The 22,948-nt window shown below is 43.3% G+C and overlaps 1 protein-coding gene across 1 annotated transcript; it reads left to right on the top strand.

The window, feature by feature from the left end:
• The first annotated feature begins 2,083 nt into the window (after window positions 1-2,083).
• Window positions 2,084-22,303, top strand: Tmem165 (transmembrane protein 165). Its single transcript, XM_052199300.1, has 6 exons — window positions 2,084-2,526; window positions 13,755-13,980; window positions 17,486-17,661; window positions 18,020-18,199; window positions 21,476-21,581; window positions 22,210-22,303. Exons 1-6 carry the CDS (start codon window positions 2,320-2,322, stop codon window positions 22,284-22,286), a joined length of 972 nt encoding a protein of 323 aa, XP_052055260.1. The 5' UTR covers window positions 2,084-2,319; the 3' UTR covers window positions 22,287-22,303.
• Window positions 22,304-22,948: the final 645 nt, after the last annotated feature.

Genomic DNA, 22,948 nt, shown 5'->3' with positions numbered 1-22,948 from the left:
TGGTTTCACCCCCAGCCCACGTACTACACACACTGCAATGCCCACGCAGTAGTATTTCTTGCTGTAATGTGCTTGCTAGTTAGTGATTATACTTTAGTGACACCATATCTAAGTTGGACAATGCCAGAAAGCCTATCTTGGAATTTCTAGGTCTCCTGTATCCCTAGTGGGGTTTCTGTTTCTGTTGTTCTTTGATAAAGGATGCCAGAAGGGCTTGAGGTGCAGTTCAGTGGTAGAGCGCTTTCCTCATGGGCACAAGGCCTGGACTCACTCCTCAGCACTTCAAAATAAACAATTAAAAAGAAAATTTAGCCCTTTTTTCTTTTTGGTTTTGTTTGATTTTTTTTCCCCCCAAAGGAAGTCTGTCACTACTTAAGACTAGAAGGATAATGGTTCCAAGTCCTCGAGGAGGTGAAGCTAGTTCCAGCTTTGATTTGGAGCCAAGCACAGCCTCAGGAGATGGAGCTGTGTATGGAGCACAAAGAGCTACTCACTTTGGAATCTGATGCCTGGAGATCCCTTGGCAGAGCCCCAGCGAGGCCAGGGAGGTGGGCAGCATGGAGGCACTGCAAACCCACACTCTCCTCAGACTCTGCCCCGTCACACTGCCACGCCAGCTCCCTTGCGGAAACAAAGCTTTGTAGCCCTGTTGACCAACATCTTCTGTTGAACAGCTTTCCTGTCTCGTTCCAGAGCCACTGGAATGTTTGCAGCCAGCAGCTCAGCCTCCTGCAGCTGTAATCCTCAAGCCTATTTGCTTTATCTGTGTGAGGTAACTAGAATTTAGCCAGGAGGCCTTCCTCTGAGGTGGCCATAGACTAGAGAACTCCAGAAAAATAAAAATAAAAATAAACCTTGTCCCTAGCAGAACTCAAGGATCCCTCCTGCCTCTATTTCCCAGGGTGCTTCTTTTATTCCCTCCACTTGACAGTCCAGTCTCCTCTGCAGGCCCTTTTGAGCAAAGCAAATCTTTGCAGAAAATGGAGGTGGCTGAAGGAGTCTAGACTTCCGAAGTCTGTCGTGCTGCCTGCCTTACGAGGGCTCAGGACATTTGCACTCCAGGAATGAACTTGGAGGTACAACAGCAGTTTTGGAGCACCCCAAACTATGTGTAGGAAGCATCTTGGTTATCTCACCATCCTGGGAGCATGAATACGCTATAGCTTGAAGGGTTCTGTAAGGAGCAATGCTGAGCAGGATAAGGAGAGGTTGCAAGAATGGCTTGTGAAACAGGAAGAGGATTTAGAATGGTGCCTGGCACGTGGTTAGCAATTTCTGTGAGTGTGTGTGTGTGTGTGTGTGTGTTCCCCTCTGTGTAACTCTGAAAATTAGGTCCCTCAGCTTTTCTTTAGGAAAAAAAAATCCAGTCCTAGTCCAAAGCCTAACTGACCATTCTTTCCTGTCTTCTAGTCTTGCCTACACAAGGCCTCCATCCCACAAATGTCCTAACCACTCAACTCTAAACCTTTTCAGGATATCAGATAGGGTAAGGCACTCTGAGCTATGGCAGAGATGACTTTTGGTCTGTGGTTATTCAACAATGTTTTAAAATAAAACTTGGACGTTTTCATCTTTTACTTCCGAATCCTACTTCAGAGCTTTCAAAAAAAAACAAACAAACAAAAAACAAAAAACAAACAAAAAAAACCAGCATACGGACCGACACCTCCCCCACCATGAAGAATATTCTGTGCAGGCGGCACAGGGACTTGGTGAGGGTGGGTGGATCGTAGCTTAAAGGTGTGGCAGTTCCTGCCAAAGAGTGCCACGTAGGTAGCAGGGCTAAGTCTCACTTGACATTTAATAGAAGTGGAGGTGGAGGCGGCGGCTTAGGCTTTAAAGACATAAGGCTATTGAGGAAGTACTGGAAGGAGCCTTGTAGCCTGACCTCTACAGGGCCGATGGGGGGCTCTCTGGTGGGACCACCCGAAAGGATGCAGGGAGAGTCAATCATCCAGCTCCAGCTACCTGCCCCGGCGCGCCGGGTCCAATAGGACCAGTGCGCGAGCCGCACCTCAACCTGCCGGAAACGTCACGACGCCGGGCTGACGTCGGACCAATGGGAGGGCGACTTGGCTAGGAGGCGGGGCCGGAGGAGTTGGGCCCCTGAGGCAGTTGGAGGAGTGTGTAGGTCCTGCTGCCCGGCTGCTGCGGAGCGCCCGCCGCCGGTCTGTCCCGGTCCCCGCGTCCCGCGTGCTGCAGGCTGCCCGCTGAGCTGCGGCGAGGCCTGCCGGACACGCCTGCCGGCACGCCGGGCTCGACGCTTCTCTTCGCCTGCACTTCCTCCTGCCGCAGCGCGGTGCCGGCTGGGCGGGCGGGATGGCGGCCGCGGCCCGGGGGAGCGGCCGGGCGCCGACGCGACGGCTGCTCGTGCTCTTGCTGCTTCCGTTGCTCTGGGCCCCGGCCGGGGTCCGCGCCGGCCCGGAGGAAGACCTGAGCCACCGGAACCAGGAGCCGCCGGCGCCCGCCCAGCAGCTGCAGCCGCAGCCCGCGGCAGTGCAGGGCCTCGAGCCGGCCCGGGCCGAGGTGAGAGCCCGGGCTGGTGGGGATGGGGTGGGCTGAGACTGCCGAGCCTGCTGCCGGGTCCCAGGCTCCGGCGCTGGCGGCGCCGCCTTCTTTCCGAAGCGGCTGGGGGAGGGGAGCCGGCCCCTGCTAGCCTCGCTGGGAGGAGGGTGTCAGACTGCTTTCCGAGGCGCGGCCTGGCCTTGCCTGGCTGCTTGGGGGGAAGGGAAAGCGAGAGCCCCAACCAGGGGTCTCCAGAGTCCTCTAGGTCCCTGGTACCGACCGGCTTGCTCAGGATTCTGCGTCCTGCTGATCAAATGTGCCATTCTGAAGAGACTAGAAATAGTCATCCCAAGTAGAAAGTTTTTAGTACAGAGCCTCGCTGAGAGCCTGGCTTCTCGAAGTATCACATCCGTCGTGCCATTGTTGAAGCAACCCAACCAGAGATGCTCACCCGAATTCGGCTCCACACACCCTGTGGTTCTTTGCCAGATACAGTGTCTAGAGATTATGGATTGCTACCTTCCCTTTTTAAAAACGTGCTTTGGCTTGAAGGAAGCCGCCCTTGAATGCAGAGACTTGTGTGTCTGATGGTAGAGTGCTCTATAGTGAGGAATTCCAAGACTCCATTTATAAGTAAACCAGAGTCTCATAGTTTCTTTAACCATTACCAGGTAGAAATTGACCTTTTCATCTATGTTCGTAGAATTTCTCCTTTCTATGCTACTTTCTTCTGAGTTGGACCCAATTTTGACTCCTACATTCTGGAGATTTTTAGTCTCTTAGTAGGTCCATTTAGGCATTCAGTTTCCTACTACTGTCTTTATCTGCCCTGTAAGAGAATGGTTGTCTGGACTTTAGTACAGATCAGGGTGACGGCAGGGTACACATTCATGTTCTCTTCACCTTTCTGTTCCAGCTAAACCCTAGGTCTTTGAGGGACCCACCACTGCCTCAGTGTATTCTAAACCAGTGACTGAAACCTGACATGTGCTCTCTTGCCATTTTCCCCTAAGCAAAGACCTTAGAACAGAATCCTAGCCTGAGGCCTGTGGGGCAGAACCCTTCCCGTCTTCAAGAGCCAACAGAACCGTCTGGAACCTTTCCCAAGATGCCCTTGTTAGAAGAGCACTTTCTGAGTAATGGGAGTTTTTATTTCTTCCCAGTTCATGTCACACTGTTTGGTCTTTCCAGTATCTTGTTTTTCTATGTAGTATCAGAAGACAGGAATTTCTGTGATTCTGAGTTTGGTTTTACACAGCAAGTACTTTCTAAGAATCACCTGTCCAGAATGTAGTAATGGTCTTGAGAAATAAGGAAAACTTCTTCTCCTTACTGGAACATCTCAGGAAGAAGTCAGATAAACAAGCACCTGTTGGGAGACTTGGTTGTAGTGAAGTTAAGGTTTAGTGAGAGCTAAGCAGGCAGGGCAGGGGGCATTCCCTGCTTGTGGACTGAGAAGAGTAGTGGTTGGAAAACCTAATCCTTAGCAGAGCCAGAGCTGGAAAGCAGGTCCCCACTTCCCATCCTGCCTGGTGCTGTCGGCAGTGCTTGTGTTTGCTTGAACTCCCCCTCCCCCAGCCATTTGTTTATTCTAATGGTTTTTGGTGTTGGTGGATAACACATCCATATAAGCCTTTTCTCTTGGTCCCCACCCGTCCCCTTTTGAGGGTTTTTATGTTTTGTCTGTTTTTACACTTCTTGGTTTCTGTCTGCTCTTCAGCATGTTGGGTGTCCTGAGACCATTGTTATATCTTATTCTTTTTTGTCTCTTTCCTAAGACCTTGTATGTTGTTGGCATTTGCTAAGTAATTTTCTATGAGAAAATTCTGCAATTTTTACATTTCAGTTCCTATCAGGTTTTAAAAATACCTTTATAGAAAAACTATAAAATGAACTCAAGCAGGGAAAAAACATTTTTAAGAGTCTATGTCCAGCTGCCTTTTACTTGTTAAAGGATTTACTAGATGAAGTTAAGAAAAACTCAGCTTTTATTTATCTGTTACCTGTGATTTTGTTTATTTTTTATTTATTTATTTATTTATTTTGATTTTTTGGATTTGGTTTTTTCAAGACAGGGTTTCTCTGTATAGCCCTGGCTGTCCTGGAACTCACTCTGTAGACCAGGCTGGCCTCGAATTCAGAAATCCGACTGCCTCTGCCTCCCAGAGTGCTAGGATTACAGGCGTGCGCCACCACCGCCCGGCTGTGATTTTGTTTATTAATTGATTGATTTTAGCTTAGAAAATTGAACTGAAACTGATTATTTAGTTGTTAATTCTGGAACTCTTGTAAAGATTAACACAGACACACAGACACACACACCATGTGAGTGTGTGGTCAGATCAAGCTAGAGTAATAAGTGGCCATCTGATAGCAGTACAAACCAGGTGGCAATGTAGAATTGGGGGTCATTGGACCCCAGAGTCCAGGGCTCTAGTTGTTTGGCATAGTGACAGTGGGTGAAAGGGCCCTCTCTGCCCACTCTACCGCCTTCAACCTTGGATCAGCAGCACTGCTACCATTCAGGTGACCGTGCCGGGCATGGTCTGTCTCTGCTCCGAAACGCTGACTTGTCGTTGAGCACCTGCCACATACATAGCTCAGCATCAGAAGCTTGCTTTATACCAGTTGCCACTGGGAGGGAGGCAGCCCTAGAGTGCCAGAGTGCAGTTTATGAATGTATAACTTTATAGGTATTTCATGGAGGTTGTAGTCATATTTTCAACTTTTTGGGGTTCCTTCCCATTAGGAATTGACAGTTTACCCTTAATAGCAAAACATTGTCTCATTTTATTTATGTTTTTGTTTAACTTTTCACATAGTTATAAAGTACAGTGAAAAATTATTTCCCTCCATGCTTCTTTTAATAAAAATCTCTTGCTTCTATGTTGTGATATAAGTGATCAAAGTACAGTTTAACAACAATATACATGGATTTGGGTTTGTTGAGTATCTGGGTTTCAGCTGACTTTGTGGCCACCTCGTTGAGAGTGAGCTGTGAGACTAAGGGGGAAAGCCTGTTTTCATCAGCAGGCATCTCTTCGGGTGGAAGAGATGGAACAGACGAGTGGTTGTTCCTAACTGGGCTCAGGAGGTGGCTGAGCTTCCAGACAGGGCTCTCTGTGTGTTCAGTGTTTTTCATTTTTATAATCTGGTTACAAAGAAGGCCCATGGTGATGGACAGTTGTCCCAGCCCTTGGGAAGTTGAGGCAGGAGCAATGGAGTTCCCTTTGAACATACGGTCATGGGTAAACTACAGTTTTTATGCTGCAGATGGTGACCTTAGTTTGGTCTTGTTTCTTTCCTGTTTCTTTCCTGGGCAGAATATAGATCCTATATGTTCTGATGTTGGAACTAATATGGCTTCGGAGCGGTGTTGGTGGACCTACACAATCCTAATATCTGGTCCTGCTGGGTCCTTGTTTTCCTTCTCCTCTTGCTGTTCTTTGCTTACTCACTGTGAGGACACCTCCACAGAAGCCATCACTTTCCCGTTTTCATTAAACTGCATTTCTTCTGTGTGTTTACCAACATCCAGATCTCAGCCTCCTCATGATTGTGATTGATGCTTTGAGCTGTGAAGACTGAATTTCTCAAGGTGACCTCTGCATGAAATGATGCTTTTGGTACTCCATTTATTTGGTGTTATCATGTCATCCAAAGAACACTTAAGAAAAATCCGTAAAATTAAGTAATCTGTTTTAAATATGTAAATACATAGAATAATAAAGTTCATAAAACAGAGTTGCTAAGTGTTAATCAAAAATAAATCTTATGAAAATGTAATTGTTAAATATTTAATAGGAGCCAAATGTATTATTAGTAAAAATAAAATAATATTTTAGGTCAGTGAAATCACCCAGAAAGACTTAGACATTATAATAAAAATGTAAATGCCTTTTCAGGTCGTGGTGGCACACACCTATAACCACAGGACTGAGTTTTATGTCAGTAAATGTTTATGTTAGTACTTAGAACATTATTATAGACCCAGCTCCATAGCAAAATGCTACTTCTGCCCCAGTCTCTCTGATCATTGTGATCTTTAAAACTGGGTTTGTCTGCAGGATCATTGTAAGTTGGATGGCTTGTTTTGTTTTCTCCTTGCCCTTCTGTCCTTCTGAGACTTACCTATCTATAAAGAATACCAAGAGTAGTTAGTACTCTCACCTGCGGAGCCTTCTCTTTGGGATGCCCCTCATTTTGAAGCACACTTGTAACCTAGCCAGTTACTAAGCCCAGAGTTCTTTTCCTATCTTCATTTGACATGACTACCTGCTCTCAGAAATTTAAGCCTAACAACCCTAACTGTGGTCAGTTAGGATCACAGCCTTTATGGTTGTGCTGGTCAAGTGAAATGATGTGAAAGTGACTGGCATCTACTTAATAACTCAGGGACCCACTTAGTAACTGGTAGTTGCCCTGATGTTCAGTGTCTAATCAACAGCCTACTGTCAGCTCCGGCAGCCTTTTCATTGCTGTCTGCTTTCCTCCCTTCTTCCTCTACCCCTACCACTAAATAGGCGTTCTAAGGTATCATTATATCCCAAGTTTCTCTTTTAAAGAGGTTTTGCAGGGATTTGACAGTTGTGGAGACTGACCTGGCAAGTTAGTTATCTATAGATAGGTTGGTTATCCAACAAGCAAGATAATTCTCTCAGGCATGGCCTTAACATACTTTGGCCACTGTACTTTGTGATTTGTAGAAAACCTCCATCTTGGTCTTAAGGCCTTTCAAATGATTGAATGTGCTGCTTATGTTATTCTAGGGAATCTGTTACTAAAGGCAGCTGGTGATAAATTATAACCACATCTGAAAATTGCCTGTGCTGCAGCACCATACATAGTGTGCACAGGTGAGGAGACGAGAGCCCAGCTAAGGACATCCATAAAACTCGCAAGCCCATGAGCTCTTCTGCTGACTATGGGAACCAAGACAACAGTGCTGTATTGGAGTTCTGTGGGGAGAGCAGCACAGTTATTGTCACTGGAGCAGAAAATAGCTTCACTAAGCAAATCAGTCCACTAGAGCATGGCTGCATGTGTAACCGTAGTCTGTTAAATTCTACAAAGTAACATGCAGCTAATATTGAGGAATGGATTTCTGAAAATATTCCTATTCTTCCGGCTTCTTAGCTCTAAGGCTTCTCCCAACCTCAGTTTTTATAAAGAAGAATATGATTGTGATTTTTACCTTGAACATTAAGGAAGCTCAACCTTCTGGTAGCTTTGTATATGGTTAGGATGGCAAGGAAAAGCTATAGGAATAAAATGTTTATATTAGCTTACACATAGTTGGGCAAGCATGATGCCCCATATGTTTGAGAGAAGAGCTAGAGAGTTGGGAAATAAGTTTTATACTTTCATATTTTAAATATTGTGGTTTCAGCTGCAAATCTGTAGACTAATAGATCAGTACGGTGCAGTATCCTTAAGTAGATGCCTCCTTTTGAACACTCAGCAGAATTGCCACTCAGGCAAGTGTTAAAGGGTAGCCTGTCCCAGTTAGGGTTCTACTGTGAACAGACGCCATGACCAAGGCAACTCTTATCATTTAATTCAATTCAGGTTCAGAGGTTCAGTCAGTTATCATCAAGGAGGGAGCTTGGTGACATGGCGCAGGAGGAGCTGAGAGTTGTACATCTTCATCTGAAGCTGCTAGCAGAATACTCACTTCCAGGCAGCTAGGACTAGGGTATTAACGCCCACAGCCACAGTGACACTACTCCAACAAGGCTACACCTCCTAAAAGTATCACTCCCTGGCCCAAGCATATACAAATCATCAAATAGTCATTCTAGAACAATGAGAAAAGCACATGGGAATAAAAATAAAAAGGCAGGTGAGTCCATGACTCTAGGTATGCTCTGAAAGAGGCAGAGGGAAGGGCATAGCTAGAACTTTACCCTTAGTGTAGATTGGAGTCAAGTTCAGGAGCAGCGACTTTGCAAGTCATGGGTAACCTGGGAATGGGGCAGTGTTGTGATTTTTTTCCCCCCGTGCTCTCTCCATTTCTGGTGCACAGCACCCAGGTAGTCTGTAAGGTTAACTTTTTGTGAGCTTTAGCTATTTGCCTTCTCCCCTGGGAAGCTCATCCACTTGCAAACAGCCCTGGCTAATTTAGGCTACTGGCACCAAGTCTATACCAGGAGTCTGACCTAGTCACAGCTCGTGAACCACTTTTGACACTTCTCTTGGAAACCTTCATATGAAACTACTTGTCACCTCTGGTTGACATGTTTAGAACACACTCCTTTCTTTGATTTTTCTTTTCCCCATAGCTTTTAGGAGCATGACATTAATCAGGCAGCCAGATCCCCCCAACCCTGCAAAGTCTTACCACCATCCTTAAGTGAACCCTGCCCTTCCTAAGATCTATTGATACCCCCCCCCCTTTCTGGTTAGTTTCACCATTACTTTTAGGCAGTTCACATTTTGATAGGCCCAGAAGCAGATATTCCCCACTGCCCTGATTATTAGCCACAGCGCCTCATTGATATTTACTTTACATTCAGAATCTTTTAGGGGCTTTCTTCTTGAGTTTGATTATCATTATCATGTACACTTCTAATTTGGGATACAGTTTTTCAAACCATAAGCATTCATCCAGTGGTTTACTGTCTGAGACAAACAAGCTTTATTTTTCACTGTTGGTCAGGATCAGGCAGAAAGCACTGTTAAACTTTGTGAATAGCCTCCAGTCATGGGTCCTGCACTCACTCATTCGAAGGGCAGGGAGCTCACACCTGTGGGACAGCCTTTGCCTGAACAAGTGGAGTGTGGGGTGTGAGGCTCTCTCAGGTTCCACAGGACCCAGGGTGTATTTGTGTTTATGTGTATTTGGGCACCGATGTGTCTCAGGACACATGTGACAATTAAAGGACAACGTGTGGAAGTCAGTTCTGTTTACACTACAAGGAGTCTAGGGGTTGGACTCTGGTTGGTAGGTTTGAAAGCAAGTGCCTTTACTGCTAAACTGTCTTTCCAGCCAGCATATTTTATATGAATATTAATAGATCCCTGTTGATTAGACATTTAGTTGCTTTGTCTCTTCATTATCAGCATTTCATTGATACATATTTCTACTAGAGAACTGTCCGCTTCCCAGTGTTCCTGTCGTCACCTTTGCTGTTCTCAACCCTTCTGTGACACATTCTCATGGTGTCCATGTGGCTGGATGTCAGGGACTGAGGATAAAAAGGGTTGGAAGAGTCTGGACGAATGGAGCATATGGAAGAACACTGGTCAGCAGAAGCCCCAGGGGCTCGCAAGCTGCACTGGCCATGACTGAGGCATGAGGGAGGAATCCGCATATAACATATCACTTCAAAGCTAGTATGGCAAAAATGCGATTTCTTGGCAATTTAAAAAATGGTACATATAGATAAATGTTGCATCCTTGCTTTCTCAAATAATTTTGCCAGTTTTTTATTTTTTAAAATGGGAAATTTAAACCATTATAAGGCCTTTTTTTTTTTTTTAAGCTTCTGGTGTTTTACATTAAGTGCTGCTGTGCTGGCTTCATTAGGAGAAAGGAGATCTATTTTAGGAACTAGTGTGATTAGATAGAAAGTATTGAAATTGAATAGAGATAAGGGCTTATCTAGGCATAAAATATTCTCTCTACAGTTCATCAGTAAAGTAACATGTAGTTCATTACAGAAAGTCTAGTGAGCTGTTTCTGTTGTGTGTTATAAGATCTGAGTGTTGGTGTATACTCAGCACCGTCCTGAGGACTTGATTCACCTGAAACTCTTTAACAGTGTGGGGGGTCATGGCTGCCTGAGTTGGCAGATGATTGAGTAAGGTTGAGTCCAGTGCTGTGGATTTAGCCACTCTACTAAGTCTCTGAAGGTTTGCCAGACCAAGAAGCCAGTCCTTCCATGGTGGTCAGTAGACACATGCTATTCTAATCTAATTAATATTTCATTTTTTAAAAAATGGATAATTTCACATAGGAGTTGTCATAAAGTTTTATTGCTGTGAAGAAACACCATTACCAAGGCAACTCTTATAAACAAAGACATTTAATCAGGGCTGGCATACAGTTTCAGAGGTTTAGTCCATTGTCATCATTGTGGAAGCATGGCTGTGTCCAGGCAGACATGGTGCTAGAGAAGGAGCTGAAGGCAACAGGAGGAGATTGTCTTCCAGAGGGAATCCAAACTCAGGAGGAGTCTCTCATCCATACTGGGCAGAGTCTGAGTATAGGAGACCTCAAAGCCACCTACACAGTGACACACTTCCTTCAACAAGGCCACACTTCCTCTAATAAGGCCACACCTCCTAATAGTGGTACTCCCTATGGCCAAGAATTAAAACAGATGAAATTTTGGGTGCCAAACCTATTCAAACTTCCATTGGGGTATACTGTATTTGCATAATTTCTACCCCTCCCTTTACCCCCTCCAACTCCACTAGGGTCCTCTGTCAAGTTTATACATTATGTATAATGTCAAGTGTGTACATTATGTATGTGTATATACACATACAAATGTATGATTATATAGTCCAGTTAGTATTGTTGGTCGGCACGTCTAAGTGCTCACCTTTTCGTCCACAGGAAGTGCAGCGCAGTGCTCATCACAGAAGCATTTCCCAGCCGGCAGAGGCCACTACCAATGCCCGAACCCTCGGGATGCAGAGGAAAGTGACAGTGGATGGCCCAGCCCCAAATGGGATAATTATAATGCTTAATTCTAAAACATCTGTCTTCACAGTATCCTGATACTTTGTTTTTAGCCATCCAGGACTGGCTTAATAAGTGGAAAGAGCTATAGATGTAGTTTTCCTGTCTTCTATATGGAGAGTTTTAAGAATATGAAGGACTGTGTTTGTTTTTACTCTGTTGCGCTCTTTTGTTTTCATTTATTTTGTGTGTGTCTGTATGGACATGCAGAGATATGCAGAGATCAGAAGGTGGCTTGTAGCAGTTGGGTCTCTCCTTCCACCATGAATCTTGGGCATCAAACTTAGGTGGTAATCAAGTTTGGCAGGGAGTGAGTGCCTTTACCCAGTGAGCCATCTGCTGGACTTAACCTTAAAATACTTTGTGTGTGTGTGTGTGTGTGTGTACTTTGTGTGTGTGCACGCCACATGCATGCCTGTGGAAGCCAGGAGAGGGTATGTGATGGTTTATCTGTATTTGGCCTAGGGAATGGTACTGTGAAGAGGTGTGGCCTTGTTGGAGGAAGTGTGTTACTGGGAGGATGTGTTTGGAGACCCTCTTCATAGCCACATGGGAGCCAGTCTGTTCCTGGCTTCCTTTGGATGAAGTTGTAGAACTCTCACTTCTTCCGGTGCCATGCCTGCCTAGACACTGCCGTGATCTGGCCTTGATGATAATGGACTGAACCTCTGAACCTGTAAGCCAGCCCCAATTAAATGTTGTCCTTATAAGAGTTGCCTTGGTCATGGTGCCTGTTCACAGCAGTACAGCCCTAACTCAGACAGGGTGTCTAATGTGAAATGCCTGTGTAGATGCTGAGGAACAAGCCTGAGTCTTCTTGAAGAACATCTATCTCTTCAGCACCTCCTTTATTGTATTCTTCGGGCATACTTCATTCTTTATTTCATAGAAGGACAGACTAACTAATATGGCCAAGGACTTAAGGCTTATAAACCCATGAAAATAGAAAGTGCTTATTTCTATTGTAATTTGATTTAAAATGTAAATTTTTCCCTTCTTCAAGGTTTGGAGCTAAGTGATCTTAAGTGCTCTATATTTACTCCTGAAATTTTCTTTGGACTTTGGATCCTGGAGTTTTGAGAAGTCTTCTCACGTAAACACTGTAGCTTTGTGTGGTGGCTGATGCTTGTGACAAATCCCAGTATTCAGGAGGGCGAGGCAACAGGATAGTGACTTTAGCCATAGCCGTTTCCTGTGTCATATGGACAGAGGGTAGTGCAGCGCGGAAGGGTGGAGACAATGTGCCGAGGGTGTCCTGCTTGGAGTGCCCATGTGTTTGGGGTGCTTAATGCTCGTAGGCTATTGGAGCAGCTAGAAGCTCATTTTAAAGGAATCTGAGAATGGAGAATTGTGTTGATGGAGAGATAGCCTGTAAAATGGTACTTGCTTAATTAATAGTTTGGGTTATTCTTATAGTTCTGTTGTGCCCTATAGTGTATGAACTCAAATTTATATCATATGTTAAGGAATAATGTACACAATAAAAATTGAAGATGTTACATATAGTATAAATAAAGTCACATAATTTTCCCAATTATAAAATGTATGCTCCACGTCCTTGCTGGTGTCTCATCTGACCTTAGAGTTGCAGACAGTGAAGTTCTTTAGTAATGAGCCAGGACCTAAGTATATTAGATTTCACAGGTCACATCTGTCCTCACTACAGAAAATCTCTGCTGTGTGGTCGCCTTTGTGGCTTTTCCCTCTCCCACTCTCCCTTACCCCGTCCTTTTTATTTTTTATAATCTCTTTAAATTATAAACATACTGGGTTGGCCTCTGCTAGCTTGCCAGTCCCTATTTTAGAATCTCTTCATTTCAGATGATCTTTGGAGATCAGTGCCTTCTTACAAGCAGGGCTGCAGAACGTTCCAGTGAGCTTTGGGGAGGCCAATTATGTTTTGTCATACTTTGATGTTAAAACCCACCAAGACTACTTTGCCTTTTTACCAAATGACATTACGGGATATTTTTAGAGTTCATCATAAACCATCTGCACATGTAGCTATATTAAACCTTGTCTGTGCTAATGTCACCTTTTGGCAGTGGCCTCTGAGAGCTTTCTGGATCCTATTTAGTCCTTTTTTAAAATTAATTAATTAATTAATTAATTTTATGCATGTGAGTACACTGTAGCTGTCTTCAGACACACCAGAAGAGGGCATAAGATACCATTACAGGTGTCTATGAGCCACCATTTGGTTGCTGGAATTGAACTCAGGACCTCTGGAAGAGCAGTTGGTGCTCTTAACTGCTGAGCCACCTACTTAGTCCTTTATAGTGTCAGTGAATGCTTGATAAACACACCAAGTCTTCCACCCAAATGACTAGTGACGCTTGGTGAGAGAGCAGTGAATTGATTGTAACGTGCATAGGAGATCTAGATGTAGTGCACGCTGCTGAATTACTCTGAGCTACTGTTATTACTGATGACATTCAGATAAAGTAGTAAATCACTGGAACGGCCACCACCGATAATAATCATATCTTCCCTTCTCATTTAAAATAAAAGAATGTCAATGAAATGACTTAAAAGTTGTATTTGTTTTTTTAATTTTCAGAAAGGATTGACACCAGCCGCCCCAGTTCATACCAACAGAGAAGATACAGCTGCCCAGACGAATCTGGGATTTATCCATGCATTTGTTGCTGCCATCTCGGTCATCATAGTGTCCGAACTCGGTGACAAGACATTTTTCATAGCTGCCATCATGGCGATGCGCTATAACCGGCTGACTGTGCTGGCCGGCGCCATGCTGGCTCTGGCCTTGATGACATGCTTGTCGGGTAAGGAAGGGCACTTTACCAGTGAGCACAGTGAATTGAGGGAAAGCACATGTGTGACTTGAGTCATTCATCCAGCTACATTGGAGACTGCTTATCCCCAGAATTAAGTAAACAGCAAATGGTTTCAGTATATCACATTATTAAAACCCAGAGGTTACTTACATGGAATTTTTAGTTATTCAGAGCCAGAGCCAAATACATATTCTCATCATTTATTCACCGGTTATTTTTAACCTTAATTTTTATTTATGTTAGATTGATTTATTCTGTGTATACGAGTGTTTTGCCTGCATGTGTTTAGGTGCATCATATATGCCTGGTACTTGCAGAGTTCAGAAAGAGTTTCAGATGGTTGTTATTAGTATATAGTTAAAGTAAATGTATTGCAAGCTTAAAAATATTTTAAAATGGGAACTTGACCCCATTTATGGTCATTTTATGGATGAATATTTATTTCTAGAATGAGGTAAGATACAGCATTAAAAGTGACTTTTCTAAAAGTTTTAATAGCTGAGAAATTATAGACATAAATAAATAGATATTAAAGAATTTTTCTTATAGACATGCTATTCAGTTCAGAACTCCTGAGGTCAGTATTACAAATCATAGGATGGAAAAATTACTTTTAATGACTTATAAAGTGGTAGCTATCTCAGTAAAGTTTTTGTGTTTTGATAACCATCAAGCATATCAAACAGTTTTTCTGAAATGTATCAAATTATTGTTTTTATACATGGTGGTCTTTTATGCAGAATTTTAAGTACCTTAACTGTTATGTTTAACAATGGTGGAGAAAACTGAACTATTAATAGTAACTTGAATAAACTGCTTGACATGTGTTTGAGTGCCAGGAAAGGTTTGTTTGTTTGTTTGTTTGATTGATTGATCATTGATTGGTATTTTGGTGTTTTTTGAGCTAGGGTTTCTCTGTGTGTCTCTAGCTGTACCAGATCTAAGAGATCCGCCTGCCTCTGCCTCCCAAGTGCTGGGATTAAAGGTGTGCTTCACCATCGCCAGGCTCAGAAAGTGTTTTTTAATAAAGGAAACCAGAAGAACAGTGAGCGAGCGAGAGAGGAAGAAGCCAGGCGTAACCAACACTAGAAGGGTCTGCTCTTAGAGAGGCCAGTTAAAAGAGGGGCGCGCTGCCAGGTGCCTCCCAGCTCAGAACTCACTTCTGCAGCCAGCTGTACTCTACAGTACCGGATAATGGACGGCTCCCCGGAGACATGATTCCTAAGTTATACCATACACGGACCTAGGATGGTGAAATCGCTCTCATTGCATCTCCCTGAACACAAATGATCCTTGTCAGTGGGACCTACATTAGATGCTACACCATTATTTAGTAGTCAGCTGGATGTTCAAATCTGCCATGGTAACACAGTTGTGCTTCAGAAACCACAGAAACATTGTTACACTTCACCACTGGCACCCTAGAAAGCAATGGTGATATGTCTGTGGATTGGTGAGGGCAGGAGCCTAAGCATAGCTTGTATGTGTGCTTATGTGCTTCTGAGACAGGCGTGGAATGGGGTATTCAGGCACTCACTGGAGGTCTTCATCATAGGCTCTGTATAGGTTGGGAAGAAAAAGAATAAATTTAGGGGATTTCAAAAGGTTTTCTACATTTTATTTCAACACTTAGTTTTTTTTATGGAAGTAGTTTGTTTCCTTTTTCTATTGTATATATGTGTGTGCTTGTGTGGCTGTGGATGTCTGTGTATAGTGCATGTGTGCAGGTCTAGAGTACTAGTTGGTCTTTGCCGGTCACTTGGGACAGGACCTCTTGTTCACCCCTATGTATATGATCCCAGCTGGCCCCTTCTCCTGCCTCTGACTTCCATTCCCCTTGCCCTATATGAACACTAAAATTATAGATGTGTGCAGCCATGTCTAGCTTTATGAGATTATTTGAACTCAGATTCTCATGCTTGCACAGTAAATATTTCACCCATTGAGCCATTTCCCCAGACTTTTATGGAAGTAATTTTAAATACATAAAGCCATACAGATAAAAAAGTATAATGAATACTGCTATACCTTTCTTGCTCAGACGCACTTACTATTATTACCTTACCTGATTGCTTTAGCATTTCGGTACAATCTGTGTAAAAACTTTGAGTATGCTTATATATTATTTCTATATCTAGGTAAATAATGTGTACTTATACACACATAATTTATATCTCATCACACATAATTTATATTATGCAGACAGACAGAAAGACTACCATATTTTTCTTTCTTTTTTTTTTTTTTTTTTTGGACTTTGTGGTACTTGTTTCCACCTGTACAATGTCCAGGCAAGATGAGATGTTTGATTTTCTATTTTTAAATCTGAAATGCTATCTAGACTTTTATTATACTTTATGATATCAACAGGTTTTTAGAGAATAGTGTCCTGCCCTCTCTCTATCCCATGGCCTTCCTTTTTTGTGTGGTTCTTTGTGCACTGGTAAGCTCAAGTTACATATTGGCTGGGAGCTGCAATGGTGTCATGTCTTCAGAAAACTACTCCATGGAATCATGTGGCAGTCATGATTTCCCTCATTCATGTGGCTTACCTAGTACAGGATTTTCTTATGAAGTCTTCTCCTGCCTGTGAAGAGAGACTGAAATCCAATGCATACCTTGCTCTTTATCAAAATTTCCCCAGAGATTTAGTGTAATTCTTGCATATTTTCCCTTGATGCTTTCAAAATGCTAGCTTCCTGATTCTGGAATGTGTTGCAGACATGAGTGACCTCTGGCCTGTCACTCCCGCCTCCGCTCCTTGCTCATGAGCTGTCTGCAGCAGCTTGCTGGCCACACTGTCAGGCCGCCTGTGGGGTCCTGTGTGGCAGCCTTGCCTTGGTCTTGTGGCAGGAGGACCCTATAGGTACACTCTGTGCTTGCTTCATGCCTTCTGGGAAGTTACCCAACATACTCTTTGTAGGTAAAATATCTGCTTCTTGGTCCTTTCAGAAGATACGAGATAGAAAATGTCTATCATATTGGTACGTCTACAGATACCTATAAGGGATTTTTAGTATTGTTTCATAAGATATACTAAATTTACAGTTAAAAAAAGAGTAGTGTGAATTATGTTGTGAGAGAATCTTGTCCTCCTTGACCTTTTGATATCTGTGACAAAGAAACATCTACTTATGGAGTAGAGTGTGGCTTCCAGTTTACACAATCTTGACATTCTTAGAGGACATCATAGTCAGCCTAGCACAGATGTAAGGGAAGCCAACCAGTAATTGAGTATGAATGGAGAACCAGTCAGCATATTAAGAAATGACCCTATAACAGATGCATTTGCCATAGAAATGAGGCCATGCCTGTCCTGGAACGCCATTCTAAAGTTGTGGAAAGAAAGAACCAGTAGTATTTCAGGCCATTATGTATCTGATGTGTCTAATAGGAGCCAGTTTTCCTTCAGTAATGTCAATTATGATTTGTCGATGTGTTTCTTTGGTCTGTTGTAGCAAGCACTGTTAACACTGTCGACATTTCCTTACAGTTTTGTTTGGCTATGCCACAACAGTCATCCCCAGGGTGTATACATACTATGTTTCAACTGCACTCTTTGCCATTTTTGGCATTAGAATGCTTCGGGAAGGTTTGAAGATGAGCCCAGATGAGGGTCAGGAGGAGCTGGAAGAAGTACAAGCAGAGTTAAAGAAGAAAGATGAAGAAGTAAGTTGTGAAGTGTGTCCGTGCTCACTAGCTTAGTTACTGCCCACTGCTGCTGATGTGGCTCTGAGCATGGGGTTTCTGTGACTGTGGCAGGGAGGTCAGTGTCCACCGAATACAGTCAGCTCTTTAGGTTGATGGCATGTGTGGGAATCGTGGGAAGTGTTCTGCATGTTTCTGAAGCATCTGAATACTGTTTGTTGATGAGTGGGAGAATTGACAGTGTATGAGACTGGTGGCTAAAGGGCACGTGGCAGATCCAGGTGTAATTTCTTTGGAGAATATGCCACATGATTTAAAAGTGACTTTATGCTATATTGATAGGCTTACATGGGTTAATGGTATTTTTTATTTGTTTCAGTTCCAACGAACCAAACTCTTAAATGGGCCAGATGTTGAAACTGGTACAAGCACAGCAATACCTCAGAAAAAGTGGTTACATTTTATTTCCCCAATTTTTGTTCAAGCGCTTACGTTAACATTCTTGGCAGAATGGGGCGACCGCTCTCAACTCACTACCATCGTTCTGGCAGCTAGAGAGGTGAGTGTGACCACTTCTACACCAAGACCAGTGTCAGGGTGCTCGCCTCCAGGGGTCAGTCAGGGCCACGGGGACTACCCACACTGAAAGTTTGACTCATCTGTTCATTTTAGACCTAGAATTAGCCTCCTGAGTTTTCTCTGTGTCTCTAGTTCTTGAACCCAAATTTAATTTTTCTTTTCGTTTTTTTTGTCTTGCTGAGTTCTTTTACTGTGTTTTGCTAACTTCAAGCTGTGGCTGGTGTCTTTGTTGCTTACTTTTCTCTGCTCATGACTTCTGCATGCTTATTGGGAATATAAATTAGTATATCACATGCTTATTATCCTAGCACTGGGAGTCTTGTAAATGCTGATCTTTATGTAGCTGGGCTACATACTAAGACTGTCTTAAAAACAAAGAAAAATGTAAAAAAAAAAAAACAAACCCAGCAGAATATGTGTTGGGGCTGGGGGTGGGGGGTGGGGAGCTGTTCACTCATTTTTTTTCAGCATCGCTTTAATGGCACAGAAAATTTCTGAAATACCTTTACCTGCTGAATTTTCTTACTGACCCAAAGAGGGTTACTTTTTTGGTTTTTTTTTTTTGTTTGTTTGTTTGTTTTTTTGTTTTTCAAGACAGGGTTTCTCTGTGTAGCCCTGGCTGTCCTGGAACTCACTCTGTAGACCAGGCTAGCCTCAAACTCAGAAATTCATCTGCCTCTGCCTCCCAAGTGCTGGGATTAAAGGTGTGTGCCATCACTGCCCGGAGAGTCACTTTTAAAATATAGAAAAACCAAGTCGGATCAAGAACATGGGAGTCCTTCCAGTGTTCATCTTGGCCTGCGCCATGTCTTGCTTCTGTAGATCCTTTCTGGTCCACCTCAGCTCTAGTGCTGATGTGGCAGTGTAAGTTAGAGGACACCGGCCAGCCCGATTGAGCAGATAGGAGCTTAGAGAGGTGGGGTGCCTTGTGTCAGGGTCAGAAGTGAGCTTGTCTCTGCCTGTCCTTTGGGCACATGTATTTAAAGAGTCTCTTGGTTTGCTGTTGGGTGGGGATGGATCACTGTCCCCTGCGTGCTCTTGATCTTAAGTCAGTATCAGTTATACTATTGCATACTAAAACATTTAAATCCTTGGAAATGTCTGTCATAAAAGAGAAGTTCCTCACATAGTCCTACAGTTTAAAATAGGAAGCATTTCAGGCCAGGCCTGAAGTCATAGGAAAGGTTTTGTCAGGGAACCTTCAAATGTTTTATTTGGAGATGGGAAAAGTGGGGCGGGGTGGGGAGGCACCTCTTCCATTTGATTCTCATAAAGCAAAAGGAGAATTAAAAATTCTCCTTAATGGCGGTGCCTTACCTTCATTTCTATTTTTCCATAAGCTCTTAGAATTCCAGAATTGGGCCTTGCTTGAAATGAGGCCTTGTGGTGGAGGAGGTCCTGCCAGTTAGCTGGTGGAGCACTGGCGTGCAGTTAGCCATTTTGTGGGTTTCTGTGGGCAGATGGGATACAGCAGTGCACAGGCCTGTCTCGCTCTCCACCCAGCACTCCTGGGCTAGGCACCCTTCCATGTCACCTACACTGTAGCAGTGTTTAAAGACCGCTTTCCTAAACTGTCTGGTTTTGTTCCTTTAACATTAACCTCCTTTTTATGAATCATGCTGTTTTGCTTTTGAAGGATCTTTGTTAAAATAACTTTAACACAGTGATTTTTTTTTTAATCCCCTAGTGATTTTATTTTCAGATGGAATGAGGCATCTTCTGGAGTAGCAGTTTGTGGTGGTGGTGGTGGTACCTTCTCAGGTTCAGACTGTGCATATGTATATATGTGTGTATGTGTATATATATGTATGCTGCCTTCGAACGTGACGGCTGCAACCTGCTGCTCAGCCCTCTTCATTCCAGCTAGCCATGCTGCCCTTCTGGACCGAAGCATCCACCCCACCCCTTATAACGCACAGCTTGGCCTTTCTCTCAACTCAGTTTTGTGAGGGTTTTCTGCATTACTCCCTCCACTCTGACTTTAAGGGAGAAGTGAATCCCCTTGCTTGGTCCTTCTGCCCCATACTCTTAACTTCCCAAAGTTCAAAGACATTGTGGTTGGTTAAGAGGACTGCTTTATCGCCCAATTGCCGACCTCACAGGGTGGGATTCAACTCGAGATAGATCTACTATGTTGATTGGGTTATGGTAGAAGATCTCACGAGTTGGGGGAGGGGGCGCCATTCCCTGGTCTAGGGCCCTGGACTGTATAGATGTGAGCTCAACACAAGCATTCTCTGCCATCTGCTTCCTAATTGGGTGCCAGTGATCAGGGCCCCAAGCTGCTGTCATGGCGCCTTTCATGATGAACTGCACTCTTGAGCTGTGACCCAAAGGACACCTACCACCTTTAAGTTGCGGTTTTCCAGTTTTATCACAGTACCAGGAAAAATAAGACATCAGAGATGTCTACCAGTGCTGAGACCTGTTGAGGCCAACTACCTTGGTCCCATCCCATCTTTTTTATCACAGGTCTTCTCAGTTACTTGGTTGGCACACCTGATCGCTTTCGCAGTATCTCATGTCCTTCTCATCCATCTGCTTTTCTCTTGCCTTTATCTCCTCCTACCCCAATCCAGTCAGCACTATTTCTTACCAGAGTTATCTTTCCTCAGGCTTATTCCCAATATAGTTCATTGTCTCCATTAAACTTTGAAAGCAGAAATCTGCTTGTGTTAAAACCAGCCAATGTCTCAAGACAAAGGATGACTTCATGGGGACCTCTTATAGCTAGGCATTGAACCTTGGCCTCTGGCACAGGAGTTAAGTGGCACCCTGCAGTCCTACACCTCCATCCTGGGTTCCTATCCTTCCTGATGTACTCTTCAAGGACTCCTCTCCAGGACCTCCTTGTGTGTCTGTGGAAACATTCAAATGTTGTTCTTCCTCCCCAAATATATGTGGGGTTCTTCCTACTCTTCTGGGCTCTTTTTCTGTAAAGACTTCCCCTTCCTTTTAGTAGTATTTATACCTTACCATCAGCTATAAGAACAAGGGTTACAGATCAAGATTTCTGCTCTCAGGAAGCACAGCAATTCTGTACCATGTAAGATTTATACATTCAGATCTATCCTTGTACTGTCCATTTTCCTTGAAGCAGCTATTTCCTGTGTAATAGTTACAGCATACCTGGATTTATACTAGTGCTTTTGGTGTTTGTGGTTTGGATCCTATATCCAGGTCTATTTAATACTGATAATTCTCAAACTTAACATCTCCAGCTTAACAAAATAACACTACTTACATCTGTTTCCAGGATCCCTATGGTGTAGCAGTGGGTGGCACAGTGGGACATTGCTTATGCACTGGACTGGCAGTCATTGGAGGAAGGATGATAGCACAAAAGATCTCTGTCAGAACTGGTAAGGTCTCAGACATCATCTATTCTAATGCTTGAAAAACATGGAGATAACAGAATTTTTATTAGAAAAAAATACCATTTTTCCAGAGACCACCTGATGTCTGTGCCTGATCTAGGCCTCGGTCCCCATTGCCTGTTACTGAGGATGGACTTCTTTTCCTATGTGTACAAATTAGAAAATCACAAGTTTTTCTAAAATATGGCCAAACTCATTTTGTAAGCCAGTGAAAAACTTGCTTACAAATGTGAATTTTGGCCTGAATTATTTGATAGGCAGACCCTGTGTGAGACTTGGAGCATTTAAACTGGGTTGGGGTCTGAGCTTGTGGGCCTCGACTAGCAGGCTCGGCAGCAGCGCTTTTATCTGCTGTGGAGAGACCTGGCTGTTTAAAATGATGAGTTGCTACAGTCCAACTGCTGCTTGCCAACATTTGCTTTAACTCATCTTTCTATAAGCAGTGCCCAGAGAACAGGCCCTGTTATAAGGGAAGAGAAATGATTCAGGAATGCTGTGCCACCGACATTGTTTGCAAGAGCAGTTAATGAGATCGGAGACAGGGAAACTAGTTCTGTCTGCATGTCACAGTGAAGGGAAGGAACGCTGACTCACTTCTCTCTCTCTTTTCCAGTGACCATCATCGGAGGCATCGTGTTCTTGGCGTTTGCATTTTCTGCTCTGTTTATAAGTCCAGAGTCTGGTTTTTAAAAAGTGATTCATCTGTATTCAACCTAAGATATGCAACTCTTTCCTGTACATAGTGTACATTACAACTAAAAGTAACGGGAATACTGTATTTTGTAGCATTAATTTGTAAGTTTGACCCACTGAATTACTATGCTCAAAAGATATAATCATTGACTTTATTTGTAAGATTTTTTTAAAAGTTTGACTCCTAAGTGTGGGTTCTCTGTAGCCTAATTATGTCGACACCTCTGCTTGACCGTGTGCACTGAGGCGAGGCTGACATTGAGGTTCTCGTAGCAAGACCCCTTTATAAACTCACTGGGGTGTTTAATGTATTCCTTAAGTATTTCCTTGAGGAAAAAGGAATGAATTATTTCTACTTTTAAAACCATATTCCTGAGCCAGTAATCAGTTTATCTTGTCTTTGGGAATTAGGATTAAAGAGAGGAATGAGTGTTACTACTGTATCCGTAACCAATGATGAGGAGCTGCTGGCTAGGCCCACTCTCCTCCTTTTGTTAATTGGGTTGGACACCCAATATAAAAATAGTCAATATTTGACAACATGGACTTACCAAATTAAAAGAGAATACTATGAATGTATTCATATTTTTCTATATTGAATACGCAATGTAACAAACAATGTAAATAAAAGTGGTATAACTAGTACTTGTTTTTTCCTT

Source organism: Apodemus sylvaticus, chromosome 11 (genome assembly GCF_947179515.1).
Source record: "Apodemus sylvaticus chromosome 11, mApoSyl1.1, whole genome shotgun sequence".
Lineage (NCBI taxonomy): Eukaryota > Metazoa > Chordata > Mammalia > Rodentia > Muridae > Apodemus > Apodemus sylvaticus.
Note: the sequence above shows the minus strand (reverse complement) of the source record. Positions and strands in the feature narration are given on the sequence as shown.

Bases quoted from the DNA above. Each gene is read 5' to 3' on its own strand.
- Tmem165 (XM_052199300.1), top strand. From the start codon at position 2,320: ATGGCGGCCGCGGCCCGGGGGAGCGGCCGGGCGCCGACGCGACGGCTG. The intron at 17,662-18,019 runs GTAAGTTGTGAA...TATTTGTTTCAG, and splicing joins TAAAGAAGAAAGATGAAGAA to TTCCAACGAACCAAACTCTT. The intron at 18,200-21,475 runs GTGAGTGTGACC...ATCTGTTTCCAG, and splicing joins TCGTTCTGGCAGCTAGAGAG to GATCCCTATGGTGTAGCAGT.